Source organism: Vigna umbellata, chromosome 11, assembly GCF_029865625.1.
Source record: "Vigna umbellata cultivar VRB3 chromosome 11, Vumbellata_1.0, whole genome shotgun sequence".
Lineage (NCBI taxonomy): Eukaryota > Viridiplantae > Streptophyta > Magnoliopsida > Fabales > Fabaceae > Vigna > Vigna umbellata.
The window spans coordinates 28,369,867-28,390,819 of NC_142175.1; the positions used below are offsets into that span (position 1 = coordinate 28,369,867).

Genomic DNA, 20,953 nt, shown 5'->3' on the forward strand with positions numbered 1-20,953 from the left:
CAAATTCTGAGCTCGAAACTTCAGACTTTCTGTGCATAACATGTTTACATCTCACGTGGGAAATGTTTGGTCGGTTTGCATCATCAACATGTTCCTATTAAAACAACAGTGCAGAGAAATGCATTCAGTAGTAGAGTTCCTTCCCACTGTTTACATTCATGAAAATTATAATTTTTTTTTATCTTTCTAATATAAATAATTATTAAAATCTATCCAAAATGGATCGTAATGTCTCGTTAACTTTTAGCCATGCCTATATTATGCACACACGAAAGAGAAAACATAAATCGATTTCGTGAAGTATATATGACGTCAACACCAACTTTTCTTTTGTCATTTGTGGAGGTTTTTGTTATTTTAGCAAAACAAGGAGGAGCTAGAAGTAATTATGCAAAACGTGAGGAAATTTTTTTATGCACATAATTTATTCTTTAGTTGTGCATGAGCTATCATTTTGTTTCTTTATATTTTACAATGTTCGCTATCCACCAGGATCTAATTTTATAGACAACGTGTACCAATAAATAACCCAAGAAAACTTTATGGTAGGGTTTTTAATTTCGTTGTGATTAAGAAATAGGGCAAAGATGACGCATAGAGTTGCCCAGCCATAATCACCCTTCGTCTTAAATTTCAACCCTAAACCCTAAATTTTAATCTTTTGTTCCTAATCACTTTGTTAGTAACACTTAGTGGGGTGATTAGATATTGGGCAATTGGAAGTTGTGATGTTACATCTTTTTGTGAGGACCGTAACGAAGTGACGGGTTGAATAGGATGCGAAGAGGCTAAAAGAGTATAGGACATGTTTTTGTTTAATTTTATTTAATTTTATTTATTTATGGTAGTACTATGTTGCTTGTTTGTTTGTATCGGAGTCAGAACCCATGTGAATGGAGCATGCTCTGACAGAGCGACAGAGGAAACCCCACACCATGGATGATGGATAACGAAACTGATGAATACATTTTATGGAAGACACTCATGTAGAATGTCTATGTTGTTTGAACTTTAAACACTCGATTGCAAACAAACATGTTCCAGCTAACTAATATTGTCTTTGAGTATTCGTGGACATTTTCCGACACGTGTAAGACAATCCTAGACAACACTTGACCACGTTCTCTGCTCCTACTTAATTCCAAGCTTGCGTCATCCTTATTATCGTCTATCTATGTATCTCACTCTTTCACATACGCTTCTTGTCCAAATTCATTTTCTCACGCACTAAAATAGATTATGATAAACGTGGATTTCAATTTTCATTTCTTTATATTACTAGTCAACATCTTCTTTTCTTCTTCTTCGGGACAGAATTAATGCTTGAGTTTAGTACTCTAATAATTATCGTATATCCGTTTGAAAAAAGTTTACTCGTTAATTTCATATTATATGTGATTCATTTCTTGAACTTTAAACAAGTATAGTTTGGCACTTGTTTATCCAATATTTTACTTTTCATTTTGTGATAGATTGTTTTTTTATCACTAGTCTTAATGGTTTAAAGTTCCTAACCTACTCCGCGTACTAGTTATGGACCAAAAGTCAACATCTCACCAACATATATACAATACAAATAATAAAATACTTGAACTAAAGTACAATTATAGCACCATCCCATTGAATTCACTGACGCAAAAATGACATTTAACGTATGTTATTTTGGTCTTTTAACGTAAGTTCTAGAATCGACGTCTTTGTGGATGACGTTAATCAAACGTCGGATTTAAACAGGTTCGACGTCTTTTATAGACGTCGGTTACTGCATGACCCCGACGTCTAAAGGGTTCCATAGACGTCGGTAAATGCAATGTCCGACGTCTAAACGGCTCCACAGACGTCAGACATTGCATTAACCGACGTCTGTTGTAGCTCGTGTCTTTGGGTAACGTAGTAACACCTTCTTTCTTTGCTAGTTTCGTCATAGAAAAGGTTGTGTCTTTTGGATCTCTTATGACATTTCAACCGAAAACTGAATCTGGATCCTTGCCTAGTTCCATTAAAATCGCCAATGAAAACGAACAGTGACAATAGAACTAGGCAAGGATCGAAGTTCGGTTTTGGGTTGAAAGACTATAAGACATCCAAAAGACGCAAGATTTTCTTATGAGGAAACTAGCAAAGGGAGAATGCGGTACAATGCTACCCAAAGACACGAGAAAAACTGACCAAAACACAACAAAACTCATTTTAATCGGTTCAAATGAAAGATAATCAACCAAAGACTAGTATAATCGAAATAAAAGTACGTTTCAACATTCAAAAGAGACAAAAATGCACCTGAAAAAGCAATGCCGCAGAGAGAAAAGACGAGAAGGAAGACGATGAAGTGCTCGTAATAACGGGTTTGATGTTTGATTTAACAGAAACTAGACGTCGACTCCCCAGGTGAACCGACGTCTATTCTGGCCAAGACGTCGGGACCCTCACTAATATGATGTCCAAAACAACTTTTCATCAGGCCATTTAGACGTCGGATGCCGTGATCCGACGTCTGTACGACAGAAAAAAATAACTTTTCATCTACCTGTCAAACATATACACGTCCGTTAGGAGGGGCACCGACGTCTATAATCGAATATAGACGTCGGGGTGGTGGGATCGGGCGTCTCTAAGGTGAAAAAAATGACTTTTCACCTACCTGTCAGGCATTATAGACGTCGGGGCCCCTCCTAACAGACGTCTATATGCCCACTTATTTACGGAAATGCCACCGACCAATAATTTACGTTGGTTATTTTGTGGTACGACGTCTATGGGGTGATGTTAAAGCCCAATTCTGCACTAGTGATAGAAGTACTTCTACATATTAAATACCTTTTATTTGTCTCAATTAATCAAGTCTATCTGATATTTTAAGTAAGAATTTTCCATTTACTAATTACTATAATTTTTATAAAACTATTACTTACTTAAGTATTAAATTTTCTGGTTACATGTATTCAGTTTTTATCCACAATATTTCAACCGTATCTCAGTGAAGTAATATCATACTTTGATCTCCAATAAATAGATAATATCTTCTAACTGAAATAACTGTAAATTTTGATTAAGGTGAACCATCTTTTCAAATATACAACATGATCATTGTTTATCAAAAAAATTGTAAAACTAATTATCACCTTTTAAATGCTTTGGTTCTGGATATAAAATTGCTTCAAAACAATGAATTAGAGGAAGTGAATTCAGGTGTATGGTACAAATTCTTTGTAATAAGTCATGTTAATTGATGATCCGATTATTTTTTAGTTGATCATTCAGTTTGATCATTTTTGGATCGATCATTGAGCTTATCACTCTTAAGTTGATCACTCTTGAACCGATCACTCTTGGATTAATCAATTCAGGTCAATCACTTTTTGGACTAATCACCTATGAGTCGATCATCCTTATTGACCGGTTGAAAAATAAAATGTAATATTAACACTTAGTCAATGATAACCACAAATCAACCAACTAAGGCTGATTAAGGTGTCATTAGATCATGATTAGACCAATAAAAAGGTAAAAGCCTATAACGATTATTATAAATAAAGGAATAAGATATGATTGTTCAAATACATGCATCACTATATTTAATACCCTTATGGATAATCACTTATTTAACTTTAACATCACAGTACCTTTTGTAGGTACCATTCAAACGATTTTGGACAGTAGCAGTCCAGGACAACATGATGGCGTACAACATGGGGTTGAACAAACATTTCTTTTAATCTCATGATAATTATAAGGAACATGATGAACAATATAACAGTGAAAAATGTCATGGAATAACATATCAATAATCTTGACCATTTGACCTCAACCTCTCGACTTTGATTTTTCTGTCGACATTTTAGTTTTAATATTTTGACTCAACCATTAAGTCTCAACCATTGGATTAAGCCAACTTTTTAACTATTTGACCTTCACCTTTTAGTTTTAAATTTTAAATAATTTGTATGATATTCATTTATAATATATAATTCTGGTTAATGACACATTTTTTTGTCAAAAAAGTTTTTAGTAAAAAGGATATCAAATTTTTTGGTTGAGTATTTGTTCATTCTGATAATGTTCTTTTATAAATTAAGTGCAAAAAAAAAATATAGAAAAAAAAAAAGAGGATTAGAAGGAAGAGTCGGCTACCATAGTAGTAGTTATGATTTAGTCTTTTATATTGTTGGTATACCTTCTTCATTGAATGTATCAGATCGTTCTGATATTGTTTTGTGTGTTTTGTTTGGGGTGAAGTGTGAAGTACTCATTGTACTTCTTTTAATAGATTCAATGGCTTCAAAAATATAAAATTTGTACATTTTTTTTTCTTTCAACGCATCATTTTCTTCTTTTCAACAATACCAAAGGTAACTTTTTTAAAAGTAAAGTTTCTATGATACTCCGTGTAACTTTTATTATTTTTTTTAGCAATGGATTGTAAGAAGACTCACTTTAAGAATTTTAACTTTTGAACTAAAGCTATATTTTCGGTATTGAGACTTAAAAATCACGGTAGTAAAAGTCCTTGGTGAAAATTAAAGGAATAAACTATTTTGAGAAGAGTTGTATAAAGACTTAATTTTGAAAAAAGTTGTGTAGAGATTCTTCAAATCCTGGTCGGGTTCATTGATCTTATATCTTTTCATACTTCAATACTTCAATGATTTTTTCTGTTTTTAATTTCCTTTTAATGGAAGCTATCAAACGCAATTATCCACATTTTTCCACGATAGATTGGCCCCGGTTACACGCTTTATGTTTTATTCGACAAAGTGATAAAGCACGTGTTTATAACTGTATTAAGATTGATGATGGCACTATAATAACGATACTAAAATGACTTTAGCAAAAGGTCAGAAACTTCTAAAACATGTTTTTTTCATTCTCTTTGAAATTGGAGTGGACTAATATTTTACTATGACAAAATAGATAATACATTCCACGGTTGCGTAAGGAATCTGCAACTTCTACACAAATTTATGGAACGTCGACGTTTATGAAAACGACGATGAGTATACATTGCTGAAATTTTAATAATATCAGTGATAATAGAGAGTTCTTGACTGTAATTTAACATATCATTATCTTCCTACAACCCCCAACCAAATCCTACCCACAAAAAGATATTTATTTATATGCATTTTTTGTATTCTACTATATTTTAATACTTTTATAAATAAAATCGCTAAAATAAGTATAATATTGCTCACTGTTCTTATGATAAAAAAAAGGTTAAAGTTGGACTCTTTTTTCCAATACATCGTCCAAGCTTGATTTCATGCAATAATAGCTGCTGATATGATTAGATAGCTACCAAACACACATTAATATATATATATATATATATATATATATTATAATATTGAAAACTGAGTATTAACCCTTAGAATTAGGTCGTATCATCAAAGACTTTATAAAATTCACCTAACATGATGATGATATTGTAATTCTCAATCTTTACTAACTACTTGTAACGTCTAAATTTACTTTTATATATAATCATCGTAATATCTAACGAAACATACTTTTAATATAAATAAGAGAGTTTTATATGGGAGTAAGAAAATTATTATACTAATGAGTTTGATTAATTTATCCTTTCTTTATATTATTTAATTAGTTATTTGGTTTGAGATTGATTTGACAAAATTTTAAAGATAATTAAAACTATAACCATTTTTATGTCCGGTTTAGTTATAGGAAAAAATAAAAAAGAAATATTTAAAAAAAGAATAATTATTTAAAATGACACATATATGTGACAAATAGAAAAAGCTAACAATTTGATTTATTTAGTAAAAAAATCAAGAAACAAATAAAAAAGAATGCATTGAGTCGACCATTTTTTAAGATGGTTTTGTTTCTTCGTCCTTTTTCACCTGTGTCGTAGACAAAGTTCAGTGTTGGGAGACATTTTTGCTCAGACCATGTTTCATACACTGTAACATGTCATGATGAAAGAAAATTGGAGGAACATTATATGTATAAAATTAAAATTAAAATTTTGGTATGTATGGTTGGGATGGACGCAGGTGAGAGTGGAGATTATTTAAGACAGTTGAGAGATCATAATAGACACATACATTTCTGGTGATACTGAACACTCCATAAACCTGTTCAAATCTGGTCCACTCTCATCACGCTACTGTTGAATCAACCGCACACAATATCACCAACAGAAAAAACAAAACTCTTTTATTAATATATATAAATGGAATAAAAAAACTAGTACACGATATGTGTTGTGCAATTATTTTGGGACTAAATGCTAGTGTATGATATCAAACTTTGCAGGGAACAAAAGTCAACACAGTGCATTGATCGTCTGCAATTTGTTATTTGATGAATAAATGTATCTACACTTTTAAAATGGGGTTAGAAAACAGAAAGCAAAAACCTAGATAATGAAACTTTATTTTCTAGCTAAAATTTTTATTATTAAATACTGCAAATACTTTTTGAACTTATTTATCCATCCAGGTATTATTTGAGGAATAATGTGAATTTAAAAAAAAAAACTTAAATTATACCTTTCTGTAACATTCCTATAAATATGATGCCAAACAAAGTACACATACTAGATTTTTATTATATGACCAGTAAAAATAATATATATATATATTCAAAGTGTATAACAAAGGTCATAGCACACAATACGTATTATCCTATTAAAGTTTTAAGAAAAAGAAGTAGATTCTATTATGTGAATACATTCATATAAAATGTTCTTCAAACAACTTTATTCATTTCATTCTAAAACTTAACTTTCATAGTCTTGGTTCTACAACATGATCTACTAGCTTCGTATGTCTTACTATTGTTTGTGTATAAATTAATATACAATCATCGTAGAGAAAAAAATATCAATCACAAGAAAGTAAAAACAAATTATCACATACTAAAGCAAAGGAATGAGGTATAAGTAAACAAAATTTATCATAAAATATTTTTCGAGAATTATCTTGACATCTTATCCTTAATTTAAAAGTATGCAATGCAAACCACGTAACTTTATTCAAATATCTCAAGTAGAGGTCAATGCACAAGCACATATAGTAGGGATGGTAAAATAGGTTGAACCTGACAAACAGTTTGGCAGCTCAGGCAAAAAAGTTAGGTCAAAACGACTTATTCAACTCGACAATTCGACACAACCTATTTTAAGTGAACAAGAAAATAATTTCACTTGGGTTTTGGAAATACTTAAATGATTATTTCTGACATATAAGGACGATTCATAGGTCATTATTAGCGACATAGACCTAGTTTTGTTGTATGCAATTGACACTATATTTTCTGAATGTTATCATCTCCTATGTCACTTCTACAATAAAAGAATGTGAAAGTTTCCAAATGTTAGTTAATTCTATTGAGGTATGCAATGTTGTGATGGAAAAATGTCATGGATTATGAACATAAATCAATGTTTAGTGATTATGTTGATCGCCTTCATCATGTTTGTATTTCATTACCTTTATTTTTTGAATATGTCAATGTTGTGAGGGAAACTTAGTTATGCATTTAGGAAACATAATATCAAATAGGTATGTTTTAATCATATTTTATTTAGTTATTTTTGTTATATGTTCTATGATATTGTTTATGTCATTTGTATGAGTGTTAAGTCTGCTCAATAGAGTGTGAAGAAAGTACTGGGAAGCAATATGAAAAATCTTTGTTCTTGTTAGGATGAAATACATACGTCATTATCCTACAACATAATAAGATAAAGACATTCTTTAGAGAAAGTCTAAATCTTATGAGTGATGATTTTAAAGGAATTAGATATAAAAGATTAGTTGGATGTGTATCAAGATATGCTTTAGGACTCATTGTTTAGGAGTTTGATTGAATAAAACATATAGGATTTGATAGTGAAAGTTATGAGTTCATTCTGAGACAAACATATGGTTTACCCTATGCTTGTGAATTAGCATGATATAACGTTGGATGATTCCTCTATCTGAAATTCATATCTTGTGGACTAGATTGAACTTTTCAAATATTTTATCGAATGAATCGTAGTCATGATGCATTCAATGTGAACTTGATTTGGTGCTTAAATCTTTCAAAGAAGTTGATACTGTAGAAATAGTGAACACTAAACAAAAGTTACTTGAAATTGTTTATCCTACTATGACATCTATGTTACTTCCAATGCATAAAGTGAAAAAGAAGGGTTCACAGAAGAGCAAAGTTCATCGATTTCAAAGGTTTACAAAGCGTGAACCCTCATAGTTTGAGCATGTAGACGACTTGCATTATATTCATGAAACTTCATCACGAAAAGTAGAAATGCAATCTAAGGCTAAATTTGTGCAACAAAGGAGAATGCTCATGTTAGATCAGTTTCATCCTATTTGTCACTTTCACATTGTCGATGTTTTTGATTTCGTTGTTGATGATCATTGTGGCTATAGATGTATTGCTACTTTGTTGGGGATGAGTGAAGAGTCATGGTCCCTTAGTTGTTTAAAGAACTTAGTAAGTGACATGATGAAGCTATGGTCAACTACAAGAACTAGGAAAGTCTTTGTTGGTCTACTCACAATCAAATGTATGTGTTGCTATAGTTGACACTTTACTTATTGTATCGTATCTTTTCCTTTTATAACAATTTGTTTCACTAATTAGAGGATAATATAGACAAGTGGATGACTATACCAGACATTGGTTATGCTATTGCTAATCGTTATAATGTCATCTTAGTTTGTATGACATATTGTCAATATTACGATCTTTCCACTATGCAGTACATCATCTTTTGATATAAGACAACATCGATTAATATGTATAAGACATATTCATGGATCTCATTTTTAGGAAAATCTTTTCTATTCACCTCTATCATCGAAAATCGTTAAGGATTATGTACTTGGAATGGGGGTAAAAATGAAGATAATGGATGGTCAAGTTGTATGAAGATGATAAAAATAAAATTGGTAAAGAGTGAGGAAGATGAGATGGAAATGGTAGAAAAGTGAAAGCTAGGAAGGAAGAGAAGGAAAAAAGAAATTTAAAGGTTTTTAATATGTTTTAATTAGGGATGAAATGGAAATAATATATTTTATAAGGTGAAAAAGGAAAAGAAGTGAAGTGAAAGAAGAAATGGTGAAACATAATTTATTAATAGTGAATATATATATTGTTTTCACTTTTTATTTATGATAATAAAAAAATAGTTAAACTGAAAATAAATATAAATAATTTTTATAATATAATTATTTATTTATTTTATAGATGTTTTTTTTATTATAAATAGTTATTTTAGTATTAAGAAAATGGTTTAAAAAATATCAACTTGAAAAAAATACTAAATTTTAAAAAACGTTCAGTTAAAATATAAAATTGATGAAATAATTATTTTAATTTAAAAAAATTGTAATAGTATAGATAAATTTGAAATGAACAACGTTAAATTAACAGGAAAAAAAACTAAAGCAATTGTTTTGTAGAAAATCTCCACCATTTAAGTTTCGAAAATTCAAAATTTCAATTTAAAGTTTTAGCCAACCTTTCAAGAAGGGCTTAAATTTTGCTTTTTTAGAATACAAAATTTCAGCTTTTACATAAAACTTGACTGTATATTTAGTTATTTATTTGTTTAAATAAAAAATATTCAATATTAGTGCCTCGTCCAACTATTAATGCTGATGGGCTTTCAACAATAACTCGCCAATTACAAGGTTTATTATTAATTAAAATGAAGGATATATAATTTTTATTGGTAATTGGATTACATCTTACGAGGAAAAATTAATTATTTTTTTAAATTAAAGAAGAAATATACAATTAAATTAAAAATTTACATATATAATTATATTTAAGCCATTAAATTATAAATCTAAGATAAGCCATTACGTAAGCTCACCCAACCCTTTTATGTATGATTAACTGTAATGGACCGGGCCACATAGTTCGGCAACTCTATGAGAATATCTCCCAGTTTGGGCCATTTTGTGACTATTGCGTGATGATAGCTGCTTCTTTCTGCACTTCCTGTTTTTTTCATGCACTCCCTAAAATATATAAATTCCAAATTATCTCTTCATTTAAATTATAGTAAAAGAGTGAAAATTATCTTTACACTTTTTTTTAATGTATTAGAAATTGAAAAATTCAAAAGATATTTCAGAATTCGAAAATAACACTAATAATAACGAGTGTTTTTTCAACAAACTATTTTGATAAATTGAAAAATTCATACCCAATGAAAATCATTTCTTTAAGAAAACTTCGTTTGTTCTACTAATTATCAAGCCTTGAAGTCTACGATAATACAAATTTTTATCCATGAGGATAAAAGTTTTATGTTAATTATAGTGATAGGATCATATTAATTGCCACCTCTAACATGCTTACGTTTGTGTAATCTTTTGTAGCTATGTATTGTAAGACTCTAGAACTTCAATAATTTATCGAGTTGTAAAAAGTTCAAGTTATAATGTAAAATAGAATGTTGTCAAAGTTTGACATGGTTTACTATTTTAATTATAACTTTTTGTAGAAAGTATCAATTGAGTTAATTCTTCTTTTATTGGATAGTAGACTCAAAGAGCTTCGATTTGAGTACTCATACGCGTATTTTCGACTTCAGAAAGGGGGTCAACCGGACTGTCAAAGTTGCAACGATTGTGGTGCTGGGAGACTTGCGCCCAACGCCCTATTCCAAGGGGCGCCCGGCGCGAGCGGTATCAGTTTTCAGATCTGAAATAAGTGGGGATTGCGTGGAAAGTTGGGGAATATGCTCCAGACCTATAATGGTTGGTCCCTTGGGCCAGAGAGGAGCGTGGGTAGACCTCCTTTCAAATTAACAAGTGCTTCTTAGTGGATTAAGGGGCCATGGTGTCTCTTGGGACAGATCTACAAGTGCGGGAAAAGGAAGAAATGGGTTCTGCACTTGTGGGAGTGAAGTAGTTGCTGCAAAATCCGTGAGAGAGGTGAAGTTGAGAGCTTATGGAATTGCAAGGAGGCCAAGGTGCTGCAAGTCTGGTGAAGATTGATTCAAGGTCTACAAAGGAAGTCTTCAAGAGGTAAGGGGAGCTAGATCTTTTTCTATGGGTTGTATGAACAATACATGTGTTGATCTCTGTATGAACTGTATGCTGGAAATTTGTGACTGTGGATGTGGTTGGGTTGAGATGATATTGAGATTGGTATGTTGATGTATGTATTCTGTTGGAGGGTGATCAAGTGGAAGGAAAGAAAAGTATACACTGTTTTGAACAAGCTGATAGAGTCTTGGGTCATTTTGAGAGGAAGTGAGGTAGGGATTTTGGGAAGTAGGGTAGGGATTTTGGGAAGTAGGGATTTTAAGCACATTTGGGTTGTTGGGATATCTTAGGTAAGTCATTTGTGACTTGTTAGAGTCATCAAACTGATCAAAACAGGTGTAAAATGGTTGTTGTCAACTGGTATGGGGCTGGACGACTTCTGGTTCGCGCCCGGTGCCTCCGGGGGCGCCCAGGCGCGAGAGTCTCGCAAAAAGTCGCGCCCAGCGCCCTACTGTGGCACCCAGGCGCGAGGTGTTCGCAGAAAGTGGCTTTGTCTTTGTTTTTGATAGTTTTTGGGGTTCCGGATGTCCGTTTTGGACGTTCCTTATGTCGTTTTGGAGGTTTTGAACCTTCCCGAAACTGTTGGTGATGGTTTCAAAGCCATTTTCTTTGTCTAAGTATGAGTTACGGGGTTTTGTGTTGTTTAGTGGTTCTCTTGGGACTGTTATTGTCTAGTGATGTGTATTGGATTGATTAATGTTGTTTGCTTAACAGATTGTCATGCATGTGGAATGTTTGGAATGCATAGTATGATGTGATTTATGTGGGAAGTATGTGAATGTACGAGATATGTTGGATTTACTGTGATAATATGGTGGTATCTGGTTATTCATGTCTTGGGTTAAGTTTCAAAGTAATATGGTTCATGGACGTAATTCCATGATCCTCAAGGAGAGGATACATGGTGGTGCCCTAGTGATGTGTAGAATGATTGCATGGTAGCTCAGTCTTAGGGATTTTCCTGACGCTCCAATGGTCTTTTATTCTCAAGTAGAGAGGATTATTCTCAAGTAGAGAGGATTGATCTATGTGGTGAGGAGTAGCAGAAGGTCCTAGTCTTGGAGGCTTCCAGTATGCTCCAGGGCGCGGAACGGACTAACATCGTGAGTGTGGTAGGGTGGAACCCATTGGCAACGGCTTTGCAAAGCAGTAGAGGCCACCACGAGTGCATAACCCGCCATAGCTCGGTAATCATTCTGGTCCGGACGAGTCGGTCTATAAAGCAACGAGTCGATTTATAAAGTAACAAGTCTTGTGAGGTCAGTTTACCATGTTTGGATGACTTTTGCATGTCGTGTGAGGTTGTATAACATGCTTTTTATATCTAGCTTACCCTTGCTTGTTTGTAATTGCTTGTATATGTTTCTTTGGCGATGATCATCCACTTGGATGGGAGCAGATGGCGGGGAGGATACTTTAGGAACAGCTCTTGATGGAGACGGCAATGCTGCAGCTTAGATTTGCTAGTTTTTATTCCATGAATTCATATTATTTGGAAGAACTTTTGAGTATTTAAAGTTTTAAATTCTCTGAAATTTTCAGGGAGAAATTCTAATACTTTAGTTGTCAATTTCGCACTACTCTAAGATGACTGTAATCCTTAATTAGTCTTGACTGTTTTTCTATATTATATATGCATAAAGTATATAATTGGGATGTCACATGTACATTATGAATAAATATTATCATATATTATGAATAAATATTAACATATATTTAGAAGTACAACTTATTTCTTATTGTACCTTTTTATAGCATTAAATATATTTTTATTTTTGTAAAATTAAAACTCATCATTTGACACGTTTTAAATTAAGGTTTAAACAAATTATATTATTTGACACGTTTAGGCGTCAAATTAGAATATTTTAAAAAAATTTAACGTAGTTAAATTAAAATAATTTTATTTATTTATTTTTAAAATTTAAAATTAAAATTTACTAAAAGTTTGAGATAACAACAAATTTTTATTTTAGGTTTAAGTTTAGTGATTAAAAAACATTTAACTTTTTTATATTATGTTTCCGTTTTTTTTTTCAAAACAATGAATAATTAATCTTTAACTCTTTCTTTTATTAAGCCTTCTTTCAAAATTACACCTGTACTTGTACTTATTTTAAAACCAAATTTTAATTCTTATACCTGTACTGACAATTTTGGAATACTAAATATATCAAATACATTAAAATCAGATAATATGTTTCTCCATTTATATATGTTAGGAAAAAATAGGAGCAAGCTCCCTCAAACAGACATAACGTCTGCCACTGTATTATTTAAATATGTATAAAACTTATAAAGAATAATAACTTACGTGTAAAAACACAAAATACATTATTATCTAAACAAGTTGCTCATCTTAAATTTGAATCTTACAGCTTAAACACATGATACAAAATTTCATTCCAACCATATATTATTGATGTGACTGACAAACTTGCCCTAATATTTTAAGTTTACCTAACCTCCATTACTATAACACTTAAAAATATTTTTTTATTAATTGACCTGAGCATCAATAAGATGAAAGGTTAAGTTTACAAGAGCATAATCAATAAAAGAATTAAAGAAACCTCTAGAAGAAGAATAACATAATTAAGACTAAAAAATTAAAGAACATGTTTAAAGGACATAAAATATAAATCAAACTATCCTTTTTCATAAATAATAAACCCATTTTCAATTCTACTTGGTTTTCTTTCATTTATCTCACAATATAACAAAAACGATAAAGCAATGATACTTAAAAAAAAAACTTTATAAACAATGAGTCATTGTATATAAATTTAAAATCGAATGAAATTGAACCTTCATTATAATTTATACACCCCAATAATCGAATCACGTATATTTAATCCAAATAGCAAACTTTAAACATTAGGAAGAATAAATCACCCAATGTTGACCATCAATATTTACCTTCAGATTGTGAACTTTAGCAAATAGATCAACGGCTCTTCGAACCCCTCTATTATCTGCTGCAGTGAAATAATCGTGCCCGAACATAACCCCACCGGGTCGGAGGATCCGGAAGCCCCGGTTAATATCAGCCCAAGCAGACAAAAAATCGTGACCCGCATCGATCTCAACCAAATCCGCGTACACGCCCCACTCGCACAACAACATCAGGGTCGACCCGCTTGAAAACGGAACAGGTAAAATTGACCCGGTTTGGTTAAAAGTAACCACGTTCTGAAGGAACTGGTAAAAGAGCCAAACGTCGCCGTTTAGGATCGGTATGTGCATGAACCGCTCTCTGAACCCTGCCCAGCCGCGAAAGTCGTCAACGCAGAGAATCTGAGTTTGGAGGCCGAGTTGGCGAGTCAACTCGGCCATATGAATCGCGGACGCGCCGAGGAACGTGCCAACTTCAACGACGGTCCGCGGCTGCACGCGGCGGATGAGGTTCTCGAATACAGCACCGGTGGAGCCCCAACCCTTCACCCTCTTCGTCCGCCGTAGCTTCTCCGCTGCGTGCGGCGGCGGGAAGTTTTCGAACGGCGAGGTGCCGTTGAAGAGGCGGTCCACGAGAGTCCGGCGGATTGTCTCCGGCGGAATTGGATCGGCGCAGCGTGTCGTGATTCGGAACGGGTTTAACTCGGTGGTGTTGATTGGGAAACGAATGACAGGTTCTGGAAATTGTGGTGGTGATGATGAGGGTGTGAGTGGTAATGAAGTGGAAGCAGGGTGGTGGGATAAGTAACCGAAGGAGTAGGTTAGCAAAAGAAGGATAAAGTACGCGGCAGGTTTTGCCGTTTTGATGATCTTATGTTGTAACGAAGGTGAAATTCTTCTGTTGGCATGGTGTTGTTCAGTTTTCATGTTTGTGAGGATTTGTTTTCGGAGAATTCTAGGTTTTATGAGAAATCTTTGGATGTTTGGTTTTGGCTATATCATAGGAATTGTTTGTTTTCCGGTTTGGACAACTACTGACCACATAAACAAAGGAGGTGAAGAAGAAGGAGAAAGTTCATAGAATGTTACTTTTGTGGAATTTCATTTTGTTTCCTAATTTTTCTGTTATGTAGATGTTAATATCAGAAATTAATGACTGGGACATTACGTTCTAATTATTATGCATACGCCATGTCTGAATTATCACTTGTTTTTCTTCTTCTGTATTTTGTTGAGTCAAATTTCACAGTATAATATCACTGTCAACGTCATTGTTATCAGTTAATTAATGAATAATCTGTGATTTGATTATGTTTGATAGGAAGTTGAAACCACAGTCTAATTCCTTTTTACGGTACAGTAATAACTAGCATTGGGAATAGCATTTAAGTACTTTTAATGTATATTTTCTGTTAATAAAATTGTTTTTAGTATGTTTTTAAAGCTATTTATTGAAAAAATAATCAATTTGATGCATAACGTTTTTTTTTGTTAAATGATAGTAGAATTTTATTTTAAGAGTATTCTCTTTTAGGTATATTTTTAACAAAATATATATATATATATATATATATATATATATATATATATATATATATATATATATATATATAAAAGGAAATATAACTAATATTTTTATTGATAATAATAATACACATTATTATTATTATTATTATTATTATTATTATTATTATTATTATTATTATTATTATTAAATATATAATATTTATGTTATTTTAGATTTTAAAGAAAGTGAATTTAAAATTATATCATAAAAATAATATTAAAAAAATACATACATATAACATCTAATTTAGTATATAACTACTAAATAAAATATTATAAATTTCGATAATCCACATGTATAAATTCAAATCATATAAAATATACTTATCCATTTGTCGCAACCGGAATCGCGACGGGACGACGATCCAAAAAAGGAACGGGTTTTAAAAAGAGATTTGGAGTCGCCACCATAGTTTATTATGGAAAACTATGGAAAAACCTCAAAACGATAAAGCACGGTCCACGAAAACCAAAGATTGGGTTCGGGAGTCGGTTACGCGTGGGGAAGGTGTTAGCACCCCACAACGCCTGCCCTAAGGCAGTACCTTTAACTAAATGCACGAATAATGATGTGGTTTTTCAAAGTGTTTAATTATCCCCTAAAATAAAATTCTAAATAAACAAAATATATTTTTTAGTTTTTTGGGCCCGACAAGGATTGACCTTGCTCCTACGTATTCTCATTCAAAATGAGAAATCAGGGTTACGTAGTTCTAGCTGAAAGACTGTTTGTTTGTTTGAAAAAGCAGATGTTTTTAATTTTTGGAGATTTTTATGTTTTTAATATTTTCGAGAAAAAGAAGGTAATGAGTACTAGGCCGACGCGAACGGTCGCACGAGTATTCATACCTTTAAAATGATATTTAAATATTTTTAATTATTTTTGAAAAGAGAGATAACGATATTAAGCACTAGGACGATGCGAACGATCACACGAGCACTCATACTGTTATCTGCTTATTTAGGAAGACTTGAGAGCAATGAGTGCTAGGCTGATGCGGACGATCGCACGAGCACTCATACCCTCGTTTAATATTACGTAAATAAGAGAGAAAAGTATTGAACACTAGGACGATGCGAACGATCACACGAGTGTTCAACCTTTAAACATATTTTTGAAATTTTATTTAAGAAAAGAAGAAAAAGGTTTTTAGCACAAGGACGACGCGAGCGGTCACACGTGTGCTTAAACCTTTAAAACATATTTTTGTAAATTTATTTAAGGAAGGAAGAAAAGGTTTTTAGCACAAGGACGACGCGAGCGGTCACACGTGTGCTTAAACCTTTAAAATATATTTTTGTAAATTTATTGAAGGAAGAAGAAGAGGTTTTTAGCACAAGGCCTACGCGAGCGGTCGCACGTGTGCTTAAGACCTTTTCAAAATATTTTTATTTGATTTTTAACTTTTGTAAAAGAAAGGAAAAAGATTTTCAGCACAAGGCCTACGCGAGCGGTCGCACGTGTGCTTAAACCTTTTCAAAATATTTTTATTTGATTTTTAACTTTTGTAAGAGAAAGGGAAAAGATTTTCAGCACAAGGCCTACGCGAGCGGTCGCACGTGTGCTTAAACCTTTTCAAAATATTTTTTGTAATTTTTATGGAGAATAAAACAAACAAGTCTAACCGATATAAATAAAAACAAAAACGCGTGGACTATCATAAAGGGGTTACATGCAATAAAAAACTAACTAATAAAAAGAAAACAAAAGCATAAAAATAAAGCAAGAGAAAAGCCCAACATGAATAGGGGTACAGAAATAAAAACCAGAGGTGTGGAGTGAAATTGAGGCTCTTTTGGTTTGGGTCAAAGTTCTTTTTCTCCAACTTTGAATCTGCCAAGGTGTAAAGATGAAAATGGTGGTGCATCCCGAAATAGTGTGAACAGGCCCAATTCTTCTTTTATTTTTGTTTGCAGAAAGGGCTGAAGCCCAAAACGGAACAGGGGTGCGAGTGGGCAGTGGGTGTGCGCTACGCAATTCTTGGCCTAGGCCCAAAACTTCTTTACTCAGAAAATCATTAGGGGTTCTTCTTCCTTCCTCTCATTTTATCACTTGCACTCAACATCCAAGATCCAAATCTCTCCCTCACATACTCGCTCCACCACTCAAGCAGCCACTTCATCCCATAGCTTCGCCAGCGACACCGAACACCACCGGATCCACTGCCGGCCGCGGCGCCACCACCTTCTCTCCCTCTTCTCCGTTCGAAAACGGCAACCCAAGGAGGGGGTTGCTTCTTCTACACGTGCGCCGTCATCTCCGCCAAGACCGGCCGCCGCCAATGCGCCGATGGCTGCCTTAGATCCTGCCAGTTGCCGCGCCAAGCTTTCCCCTCTCTACGTCGCGTCTACCTAATTGGCCCCCGATCACCACCGCGACCCAGCCTCCTTTGGTTCTACGTGAAGTCGGAGAGAGCAGGTGAGATCGATGGTGGTGTCGTGACGGCTGGTTCAGTCACGCGGATTCGAACGCACATGGGCTGCCGCCTCCATCGAAGCCGCCCCCTGCGAGTCGCCGTCCAAACCGTCGAGACCCTCTCCGAATCCACCCTCGCCGCCGGTGATGTCGTTGGCGAGGCTCTTGGTATCGCCCAAAGGCAGGGGTTCACCCTTTCTCTTTTCTTCACGCAGGGTTCACTATAGATCGATTTTGCACTTGTGTTATGGTTTGTAATTGTTGGTCAGTGCTCCTTACTCAAGCACTTTTTCTGAACACGGCCCTGTACTCTTTCTTTGTTGTAGGTGAAGTTAGCTGATGGGTGAATGATAATGGTATTGAAGTGAGGGAAGTCTGAGAGGGAAAAAAAAATGAGGAAGAAAAGGATGAAGATGATGAAGTTTGTCGTGTCTAAGGATCAAGATAATGAAGTTCAAAATGAAGGAGAAAAGGGGGAGGGAATCCAGGAGATTGGAGTTAGGCCGTGGGGTTGGAGATGAATGAAGAGTTTTATGAAGATGATGGTTGTTGGAGGTGATGGAGAATGGTTAGATGAAGATGGGGATCTTGGAGGTGGGGAATTCGGAATGAAAGGAAATGTTGTTGGGTGGTTCCCCGTTAGAGGAGCGGAGGTGTGGAGAGCTTATGGAGCATGTGCCATTATGCGTGTGAGGGAGGATGATGCTGCCTCCCCTGGAGGAACGGTTTCTTCCCTTTTTTCTTTCCAAAAATCTTGGAAATATTCCCCCTAACCACCTGGTCTCCCTCCCTCCAAGACACGCATCCCATATCCCCTTTTCCACGTTTTCTATTTTTCCATTTCCCCTTTTTTTTTAATTTTTATTTTATTTTTTAATTGTTTTCAGTTTTAATTTTATTTTTCAATTTTTTAATTATTTTGATTAAGTGATCCTATTAAAACAAATTGAAGATGAGAAAAATAGAAATCGAAAACAATAAAAATGGAATAAAACAATAAAATAAAGAAAAAATAATAAAAACACATTTTTTACAACCCGGACAAAATTGAGTGTTGACAGCTGCCCCTCTTTACTTAGATATTACTAAATAATATGAAAATTTAATCTTTTCGTATTATTTAAGTAAAGCTAAGTAAAGATAAAGACACTAATTTTGTCCGGGTTTCAATCATGAAAGAAAACGAACAAAATAATTCAAATCACGATGCCAAATGACCAATGTCAAGTAAAGTATCAGTAACAAAAACTAAAACCTGGATTTGACCATTGCCTCGCAGAGGGCCAAAATCACAGCACAGAAATTTAAATCCGACCATTGCCATGCAGAGGGTCAATAACAGAAAATTAAAACCTGGATTTGACCATTGCCTCGCAGAGGGCCAAACTCACAGAACGGAAATTTAAATCCGACCATTGCCATGCAGAGGGTCGATAACAGAAAATTAAAACCTGGATTTGACCATTGCCTCGCAGAGGGCCAAACTTACAGAACAGAAATTTAAATCTGACCATTGCCATGCAGAGGGTCGATAACAGAAAATTAAAACCTGGATTTGACCATTGCCTCGCAGAGGGCCAAACTCACAGAACAAAAATTTAAATCCGACCATTGCCATGCAGAGGGTCGATAACAGAAAACTAAAACCTGGATTTGACCATTGCCTCGCAGAGGGCCAAACTCACAGAACAGAAATTTAAAATCTGACCATTGCCATGCAGAGGGTCAATAACAGAAAACTAAAACCTGGATTTGACCATTGCCTCGCAGAGGGCCAAACTCACAGAACAGAAATTTAAATCCGACCATTGCCATGCAGAGGGCCGATAACAAAAAACTAAAACCTGGATTTGACCATTGCCTCGCAGAGGGCCAAACTCACAGAACAGAAATTTAAATCCGACCATTGCCATGCAGAGGGTCGATAATAAAAACTAAAACCTGGATTTGACCATTGCCTCGCAGAGGGCCAAACTCACAGAACAGAAATTTAAATCCGACCATTGCCATGCAGAGGGTCGATAACAAAAACTAAAACCTGGATTTGACCATTGCCTCGCAGAGGGCCAAACTCACAGAACAGAAATTTAAATCTGACCATTGCCATGCAGAGGGTCGATAACAAAAAACTAAAACCTGGATTTGACCATTGCCTCGCAGAGGGCCAAACTCACAGAACAGAAATTTAAATCCGACCATTGCCACGCAGAGGGCCGATGACAGAAAGAAAAACTTGAGTTTAGGGTGCCATGCAAAACTGGGCTTATGGGGGCTAGTATGAAAACTGGGCTTTGGGGGCCAGTGTAGAAACTGGGCTTGGGGGCCAGTGTGAAAACTGGGCTTGGGGGCCAGTGTGAAAATTGGACTTTTGGGCCAGTGTGGAAACTGGGCTTGTGGGCCAGTGTGGAAACTGGGCTTGGGGGCCAGTATGGAAACTGGGCTTGGGGGCCAGTATGGAAACTGGGCTTTCAAATTTTGAAATTCTTGAAATTTGTAATTTTATGAAATGCCTTTTTTTTTTTTTTTGAAATTTTGACAGAAATTTGATTCTTGAAAAGGCATCAGTGACCATTCGCTAAAGAGAATGTCCTGACATGAGGATATGGGAAACAAGGCGTAAAAAACCATTGTAAAATGTTGAACAGGGTGTAAAGATGTGTATTAAAACCCCAAATGAGAGAAAAAATTATCAACAAGAAACAACATGACTTGAAGATAAGACCATAATGTTATTCTTTTTGTATTTTTGAAGAAGGATTTGACAACCATTCATATGAATGAAGAGGGTTTTGATCTGAAAAACTTTCCTTTTGATGGATTGATGGCAATTTATGAAAAACATTTGCTTTGTTTTGTGTTTTTTTTTTTTTTTTTTTTTTTTTTTTTTTTTTTTTTTTTTTTTTTACTTGAGTCATTCATCTTACTTGCAATCATCATCAAACTGATCTTTATTTTCAATGTTTTGTGAATTTGAGGAATGTCATACATTCGAGGTCTAATGTTTGATATGATTTCATGTTGACTTTTCCTTTCGAGACAT

General features: G+C 34.1%; 1 protein-coding gene across 1 annotated transcript; it reads right to left on the reverse strand.

Annotated features, from left to right (window-relative positions):
* Positions 1–13,773: 13,773 nt before the first annotated feature.
* LOC124836996 (S-adenosyl-L-methionine-dependent methyltransferases superfamily protein) lies at positions 13,774–15,106 on the reverse strand. The gene has a single exon (XM_047312274.2). It carries the CDS (start codon positions 14,856–14,858, stop codon positions 13,914–13,916), a length of 945 nt encoding a protein of 314 aa, XP_047168230.2. The 5' UTR covers positions 14,859–15,106; the 3' UTR covers positions 13,774–13,913.
* Between the last annotated feature and the right edge of the window lie 5,847 nt (positions 15,107–20,953).

What these genes read in the sequence shown, in the direction of transcription:
- LOC124836996 (XM_047312274.2), bottom strand. Translation starts at nt 14,858, where the DNA reads ATGAAAACTGAACAACACCATGCCAACAGAAGAATTTCACCTTCGTTA.